Genomic DNA, 8,621 nt, shown 5'->3' with positions numbered 1-8,621 from the left:
GGGCCTGCGCGGCGCCTGTCTATCAAGGGCTTGTTCATTCTGGATGGGTGCCGCGGGGTTGGGGAGGGTGTAGGGGGTGGGGAGGGGGGAGGAGAGGTAGGGGTGGGAGGGGGAAGGGACTGGATGGGGCTGCAGCGCGGGGCTGAGAGGAGAGACAAAGCAAAAAGTTACAATAACAAAAGAAAATACAAAAAAAAAACACCCTAGAACACACAAAAAAAATCCAGAAAAAAACAAAACCTGAAATAAAAGCCCGGAGAACTGTCTTCCAAGGGGGGTGGGAAGAGGAAGAAGAGGGGGGGCGGGTCTGGACGTCTGCTTCTCGCCGAGCGTGGGGTCGGGACGCGGCCTCAGTTCATCCCTCAAGGAGCTGGGACCCAGGCGTCCGTTTGCAGGGACGGGGGGAAGACTAGGAAGGCGGGATTCTATTATGGGGGTTCGACCCTTCCCCCCATCATCTCCCCTGGCTACCCACCAAGATTTTGCAGAGAGAAATGGCTTTTGTACCAGGTCATTCTTTATAATTAAACTCACAGTATCCACCCCCTCGAGCCGGCCCCGCCTCCTTCCTGGGGAGGACACGCCCCCTTTCCTCGGGGTGGGGGGTGTCCGGGTGAATAGCCTGAACCGGCCAGGCGGTGCGCTAGCGCGGCCAGAGTCCGCCCCCCACTTGTCAGTCTTCCTCGGTCGGATCCGCCCCCAGAGCCTCGAGCATGCGCCGTCGGACCAGGGAGCGGCGGAGGTGCAGGCGGTAATCGCTCAGCAGCAGTTCGTCGTGGCGCAGAAGCGGGTGCGCCGACCCGCGGAGGCTGAGCCCGGTGCGCAGCAGGCGCGAGCGGGTCTGGAAGTCCGAGACGGTGATGAGCCACCTGAGGAGCCGGGCCGGGAGGAGAAGGGCAGGGGTGGAGACGGCTGGGTGATCGCTGGTGCTCCCAGCCCCGCCGTTGGTTGTCGCAATGTCCCTGCCAGGTTCGTTTACCCATTCCGGTTCCTCAACCAGTCCCCCGTCCCGAAACCCCTCCCCAGCCCTGCCCTTCGACCCTCACTGGGTCATTCTAGGCCCCGTCCTCCCTCTCAGCCTGGTTTCGTCCTCTAAGCGCGGTCGGTGGAGGCGCTTCGCTTTCAAACCGCCGCTCCCTGGCCAGACCTTCACCCGGCGGTTCTAGACCCCGCCCCCTCCTCCGTCCAAGCCCCGCCTTTCAGGGTGGCTCTCAGGCCTGTGCTTCCATCTGTCCCTCCTGGACCCGCCCCCAGCTACACGCCAATCACTCTGGGCCCCGCCCCTGCACTGCGCTCAGCCCAGGCCCCGCCCCTTCACTGCGCTCAGTCCAGGCCCCGCCCCTTCACTGCGCTCAGTCCAGGCCCCGCCCCTTCACTGCGCTCAGTCCAGGTCCCGCCCCTGCAATGCGCTCAGTCCAGGCCCCGCCCTTGCACTGCGCTCAGTCCAGGCCCCGCCCCCACGCCTCGGTCTGGCCTGTCATGGCCATCACCTGAGCGATTCAAAGTCCCTTCACTTCAGCTCCCGCCCTCTCTCTGATCTCACCTGGCCCTGCCCCTTCACCGCGCTCATCACTCTTGGCTTCCTTCCCGGTTCCCACTCAAATTCTTCATCATCTCGCCTTACATAAACTTTGTTCTTCTCAGATGCTCCAGGCCCCGCCCTCCCCCACCTTAACTTCCCGGGCCCGCCCCCAGCCCCTTGGACTCCGCCCCCACCCCTCCAAGCCCCGCCCATCTCCTCAAGTCCCCCAGGATCTGCTCCTCCAGCTCCCTGGGCCCTGCCCTGCCTCTCCACCCCTCCACCTTTACCGGTCGCTCCAGGCCCCAGGCCCCAGGCCCACCGTGGGCTCACCGGTTCCTGCGCCCCGCGGTCCCACAGATGACGTTCATGTTCTCAAAGCGGATGCTGCTCACGCCGCCACTCTCCATGGCCCCAGGTAGTTCGGCCTCCAGCGCCTCCAGCACCTCTAGGTGGGTAAGGTCCTGCTCAGGCTGGGGGAGTCAGAGAGCGAGCCTCAGCCGGTGACACCGGGTACATTTCGGGTTCAGAAGTCCCCCCCCCCGCACCCCCCAACCCCACTTGCAGAACTTGCCAGAGTCCCAGGTGGCATTCCAGGGGCAAGGATCACACCTGATCAAAGGGTGCCATCCCTCTCTCGTCAGAGCGGGGAGGACAGGCATCTCCCAGGTAGAAAAGAATCTACTGTCATTCAAGGTCATGCTCCAAAATATCAATTCTCACCAACTGATTGGTCAGAAGTCACCAATGGGGCCCACTTGACCAATCGACTGAAAACCTTCCAGCAGCCTGCACTGGATGGCAAGCTTTCAGCAGCTCTTGAAGATTTTCGCAAAGATTTAAGTCACACACTTTCCCTCTTATATTCATACCAGAGGCCCAGTGCACAGATTTGTGCACCAGTGGGGTCCCTCAGCCTGGCCTGTGCCCTCTTGCAATCCGGGACCCCTGGGGGGATGTCAGACTGCCGGTTTTGGCCCAATCCCCATAGTAGTGCATAAAGCAGCAGGCGGCCAGGGGAGAGCTCTAGCCCCATGGGGCTCTCTCTGCCTGCTCCTGCTCATCCAGGCCCACTGCTCCACTCAGTAGTGCTGCCGGAGATAGGAGCTGGGCAGCGTCTGGCGCCCATCGGTCAGCTTAGTGGCGCTCCAGCTGTGGGAGTGCACTGACCACCAGAGGGCAGCTCCTGCGTTGAGTGTCTGCCCCCTGGTGGTCAGTGCATGTCATAGCGACTGGTCAACCAGTCATTTGGTCACTTAGGCTTTTATATATATAGATTAGATCAGCAGTCACCAACGGTGGTCCGCGGACCACTGGTGGTCCGTGAGGTCCAAAAGGTTGGTGACCGCAGGATTAGATGTTCAGTTGTCAAAAACTAAGGGTCATAGGGAGTTTAACTTCCTGTGAGTCTACTTAATGTTCAGAAGCACACATTAATCATTATCACATTTTCAGCATGACAGTACCATGTCGAACGTAATGCCATCGTCATAGCATATAAAATTTTAGAGGCACTAAAATGAAGTCATAAAATTGGTCTCCTCCAGGAAGGCAAGCTTTGGGGGCAGTGGGAAGGAAGGAGGTCCCACATTCAAAGCCATAAAGAAGAGAAACAATGGGATGGAGATTTGTTCCTAAAGTGAGGACAGCCGTCCTTGTGTTGGGGTGAAGTCACCCAGATCGCTGAGGGAGGGCCTCTGAGTGGCGCCTGCAATGTAAATGTCCACTAATGCCCAGTCTTCTCGCTTAGCTCCTGCCCGAGTGAGACCCTGACAGTTATCTCCTCTGACTGAGTCAGGGACTGCCAAAGGATTTGTACACTAAATCACCAGTTCACGGGATCTATTAAAAACGTGAGCTTTTTCGTAGGTGATTGCTATATCTGTAAACTTTACAGAATTTCAGAGTAGATGGACTAACAGTGGTCGGCAAACTGCGGCTCGCAAGCCACATGCGGCTCTTTGGCCCCTTGAGTGTGGCTCTTCCACAAAATACCACGGCCTGGGCGAGTCTATTTTGAAGAAGTGGCGTTAGAAGAAGTTTAAGTTTAAAAAATTTGGCTCTCAAAAGAAATGTCAATCGTTGTCCTGTTGATATTTGGCTCTGTTGACTAATGAGTTTGCCGACCACTGGGCTAGCAGATACCCTTTGTCCTCAGTCTCCCCCCTCTCTGTCCTTCTCTGCCCCTCGTTCTCCCCCTCCCCCTGCCCCTCTGGGATCAGCAGTGATACATTTGCCAATTGACCCTTTGACAAATTCACAATCAATTTTCAGCAACCCGTGCTGGTGCCAAGCCCGCAGCTGGTAAGCCCAGAGCCTGGCTCTGTGCCTGTGCCCCTTCCACCACCCCACCCAGGGCCGCAGGGCGAGGGGCCACTCACCGAGGTCTCCATGCACAGGCAGAGGGGCTGGGCAGTGGGTGGCATGAGGAACTTCCGGATGCACGGGAGCTCTCGGTCCAGCGTTTCGTATTCTGCTACGACCTGGCGCAGGTACTGCTTCCTGGGGAGAGAGCCAATGGGCAGCAAGGAGCTCCAAGGCCGGGGTCGCTGTCATTGCACTCCAGGGAGCTGAAGTCAGAAATCATGGGGCCAGGGGCTACTCACGAGGATTTGTTGGGCCTGCACAGGCTCCAAGCCTGGGTCTCTTCCGAGGTCTCGAGGTCCACGAGGAGGGCCCCTGGAGACAGAGAACCCAGCTGCCCTGCGCGCTCCTCACATGTAATTAGGCCTCCTGACTGGAACTTGACGGGCCCTTCTAGACAACCCCATGGTCGGCTCACTGGTCCTTTATGGCCAGCTGCTAGTTGCCTCACATGTCCCTCTTCCTCTACAGTCCTAAAGTTCTACCTGCACGTGGTGCCCAGCTAGAGGCAACCGTTACCAGCCTCCCTTGCACCTAGGCGTGGCCATGTGACCAAGATCTCACCCACGGTGTTAGAGGGAGTGAGGGTGCATCTTCGGAGTCCTTTGTTTAAAAGAAGATTGTTCAGGATGTGGATGTGGCCATAAGCCCGCTTCAACCACACTAAAGATGGGGGAGCCACAATACAGAGGGAACCTGGGTCCCTGAGTCACCTTATGGGGTGAGATGTCCCACCGATCTGGAACACCTGCTCCCCATTACACAAGAGAGAAATACACTCTCTTTTTTTTCCCTTCCCATCACCCATGAAATCCACAATAGCTTTCACTTTGAAATATGTTATTTTTATTGATTTTTTTAGAGAGAGAGGAAGGGAGAGGGATAGAGATAGAAACATCGATGAGAGAGAAACATCAATCGGCTGCCTCCTACATGCCCCCCTCCTGGGAATTGAGCCTGCAACCTGGGCATGTGCCCTGACCAGGAATCAAACTGTGACTTCCTGGTTCATAGGTCAATGCTCAATCACTGAGCCACGCCAGCTGGGCTCTAAACTGTCTTCTTAATGTCATTGTGTTTGGGGTCTCTTTGTTACAGCAGCTGAACAAAGGGGAATGCGGCTCCTGACAGCCAGGAGCTGGCCTGGCATCCCAGTCTGGCCCCGCTGCTCTCTGGTTGACATAGTTTCACAGACCACCACCGTCAGCCAAGGCCACTCTGTGACCCTGATGGACCAGGATAAAATGAAGAGCACTCCAGGATCATATCTCAACACAACAAGATGTGAACGCTGCCCAAACAACAAAGATGCCCCAACAACCCCCGCATGGCTCAGATGCTGCTGCTTTTCCAATCATAGTGTCAGCTCCATTCACTCCTCTTGCCTCAGGCCTGGCCTCCACTTCCTGCCAGCATCTGGTCCAGAGCAGAGCCCGGCTTCCCCGAACCCTCCCAAAGCCCCCTAAGGCAGCTCCGCTCCTATAGAGTCCTCTCTGGCACCCCCTTACTCAGATGTGGCAAGAGTTATGGTCTCCGTCGTTACAAGTCAATAAATTCAAACCTCCCTCTCTCCAGAAACACTCCTGTGACTGGAACTCTCCCTGTCTCCTCCTGCCTCGGGACCTTAGTCTTTAAGCAAAAGACAAATGGTCATCGGCAGAAACTTCCCAGAATCCTCTTCAGCCCCAAGATTCAGGAGCACTTACGGCCATGGTGGGTTATTAATTATTTGTGAGACGCTGTGTTTCCTGTCTGCCCTCCCTGCCTGAGCACGGGCTGCGTCATTTCATTCATTAGGCTCTACAGGCAAAATGCTTGGGACCCACGGGCTTGCTAATGCCCTAGGCCAGTGGTCGGCAAACTGCGGCTCACGAGCCACATGTGGCTCTTTGGCCCCTTGAGTGTGGCTCTTCCACAAAATACCACGGCCTGGGCGAGTCCATTTTGAAGAAGTGGCGTTAGAAGAAGTTTAAGTTTAAAAAAATTGGCTCTCAAAAGAAATGTCAATCGTTGTACTGTTGATATTTGGCTCTGGTGACTAATGAGTTTGCCCACCACTGCCCTAGGCCAAAGTTTGCAGCCGGATGAGCTGAAAACGTTATTGGTTCCAAAATACCACAAAGAAAACAGCAAAACTAAAAATGAGCACGTGTTGATAGACAAAACCAGCCAACTGGTCAACTCAATTCCATTCAGCTTTTCTGGAGCTAGACACAGATTATATTGATCAGGTAAGTGCCTCCGTCAGTCTAGGTTAGAGATGATGGAAGGTGGGGGTCTCCAAAAATAGAGTTCTTCAAAGACACAAGAACAGAGGACAGAGACGTGGAGTCTGTTTTGCAAGCAGGGCGTTTGCTATGCCTAGTATAGCACCTGGCACCGAGTAGGTGCTTATAGCCGACACCCAGGAAGGAGACCTTGTCAGCCACTCCTATCCTTCTTCCCTCTTTTGAGGGGGAAAGTCCATTCCTCACCCAGGCAACTCAGGGGAGGCTCACTGATCTCCGGTCCCCTCGGGGATATCCCATCACATTTAAACCAATGCCTTCCAACCCCACTGTTCATCATAATTACCTGGTAAACGTTTAAAAACTAGATAGGCCCTAGCTGGTTTGGCTCAGTGGATAGAGCATCGGCCTGCAAACTGAAGGGTCCCGGGTTCGATTCCAGTCAAGGGCACATGCCTGGGTTGCTGGCTTGATCCCCAGTAGGGGGCATGCAGGAGGCAGCTGATCAATGATTCTTTCTCATCATTGATGTGTCTATCTCTCTCTCCCTCTCCCTTCCTCTCTAAAACCAATAAAAATATATTTAAAAATAAAAACTAGATAGATGCTAAGACCCCAATCCTAGAGATTCAGGTTAAATTGGATCTGAAGTGCAATTAGGAATAGGTTTTAAAAAACTCTTTCACCTGGTGGGTAGCTGGAGTTGAGCTGACTAAATAATTGTGGTAATTTCATTCCTTCTGCCAGCAATTGAGATAAGCGTGAGCAGGTGCTGATCAGGGAAATATGGGATCGTTTGGGAGTTCTGAAGATGAAGATCTCTGGAAGTGATGCCTGGAACTGTGGCAGCCGTCCTGTGACCACGAGGTTACCTGGTGTGCAAAGGGACTCTATCCCAGACCAAAGAGCATGGAAATGGACACTGAGCTCCCCATGGCATCATTGAGCTGCTGACTCAACCAAACCCACCCCACCTGGGGGCTTCATTATGGGTGAGATAATGACTTTCTTATTCTTTACACTACACTAAGTCTCATTTCTATTACCTGCTAGGCAAATGCACTTTTACACAGATACATTATTCAATAAATGTTGAATGAGACAATGAATGAGTGCGCAAGTAGTGTCCCTGGAGTGATGAGGAAAGAGGGAGAGCTGTGAGCAGGGGAGAGACAGAATCCGCGTTGGTGTCAGGAAGACCCCTCTGGAGCCATGTGGGCAATGGCTGGAGGGGAGAAACTGGAGACCGGGCAGTCAGGCTGAGGAAAGTTCCATAGGAAAGAGAACAAGAGCTGAGCTGGGGCTGTGGGATGCAGAGGCAGGGGTGGGGCAGAGAGCATGGTGGGAAGATGGGGCTGGGGACTGATGGCTGTGGGAGGGGATGGGGGCAGCACCTGGGATCTAGCCCAGTGATCAGGTTGGCAATGGGGTGATTAGAAGATGGGAAGCAGGGAGAAGGAGTGGCTTTTGGGGAAGATGCTGAGCTCAGTGTGGAAGACAAGAAGAGTGTGAAGGACCAGCTGGTGTGGCTCAGTGGTTGAGCATTGACCTATGAACCAGGAGGTCAGGGTTGGATTCCCAGTCAGGGCACATGCCTGGGATAGGGGCTCAATCCCCAGTAGAGGGCATGCAAGAGGCAACCGATCAATGACTCCCATCCTTAATGTTTCTATCTCTCTCTCTCCCTTTCCATTCCTCTCTGAAATCAATTAAAAATTAATTAAAAAAGAAGAGTGTGAGGGATGGGGCAGGGCTTCTGAGGGAGATAATTGCCTCAGAAGAGTAGTTGGGGCCCCAGAGGCTCATGGGAAATGTAGTTCGCTGTCCAGAACATTGGCCAGGGAACTGCAGAGGCTCATGGGAAATGTAGTGTGAGGTCCAAAAGGTACTGGTCGACCTGAGTCTGGGTGGCTCTCTCTTGGGAAGGCCAGTGACTCCCTGGAGGCCACACCGCAGGCCAAGTCTACCACTCAATACATGAAGAAAATTCCCACGCTACCCCCCACCTCCACACACACACACACACACACACACAGACGCGGCTTAGAATACCTGCTTCCCTGTGCGTGCTGGGGGTGCCCAGGGTGGAGGAGCTCGGGGGCTCCACCTCCTGCTGCATCCTGGGAAGGCGGGTGGGGGGTGTCTCAGGAGGGTGGGGAGAAGAGCTCTGACTGGGCCACCCACCCCAGCTCCTTCTCGTCTTTGCTGCCTCCTCTTCCTTTTTGACCCTCCGGGGAACACCCACAGCAGAAGAACGGGCAGGCTGAGACCACATGGGGATCCTGGTTCCCCTGACCTCGGGGAGCCCCTGTAGGCCCCAGGTCCTTCTCTCCCACTTTCCTGCTTCTTCCTCTAGCTCTCCCTGTCTCCTGGAGTCTCTTCTCTCCCCCCTCTCTCTCCCTCTCTCTTCCTCATTCTCCCCCCATCTCTCTGCTCCCCTCCCTCTCTCCCTCTCTCCCAATTTTGTTTCCCTGATATCTCCTAACCTCTCTCTCCATCTCTCCTCTATA

General features: G+C 55.0%; 1 protein-coding gene across 1 annotated transcript; it reads right to left on the bottom strand.

Moving 5' to 3' along the window:
- Positions 1-673: 673 nt before the first annotated feature.
- On the bottom strand, positions 674-8,230 carry LOC307116129 (uncharacterized protein C19orf81; the record flags this gene model as incomplete). Its single annotated transcript, XM_079799805.1, has 5 exons — positions 674-869; positions 1,853-1,992; positions 3,901-4,021; positions 4,126-4,198; positions 8,164-8,230. The coding sequence occupies 5 exons, from the start codon at positions 8,228-8,230 to the stop codon at positions 674-676; spliced, it is 597 nt and encodes a 198-aa protein (XP_079655931.1).
- Between the last annotated feature and the right edge of the window lie 391 nt (positions 8,231-8,621).

The sequence above is a fragment of the Cnephaeus nilssonii genome (genome assembly GCF_951640355.1).
Source record: "Cnephaeus nilssonii genome assembly, chromosome: 20".
In the NCBI taxonomy this organism is placed as follows: Eukaryota; Metazoa; Chordata; class Mammalia; order Chiroptera; family Vespertilionidae; genus Cnephaeus; species Cnephaeus nilssonii.
Note: the sequence above shows the minus strand (reverse complement) of the source record. Positions and strands in the feature narration are given on the sequence as shown.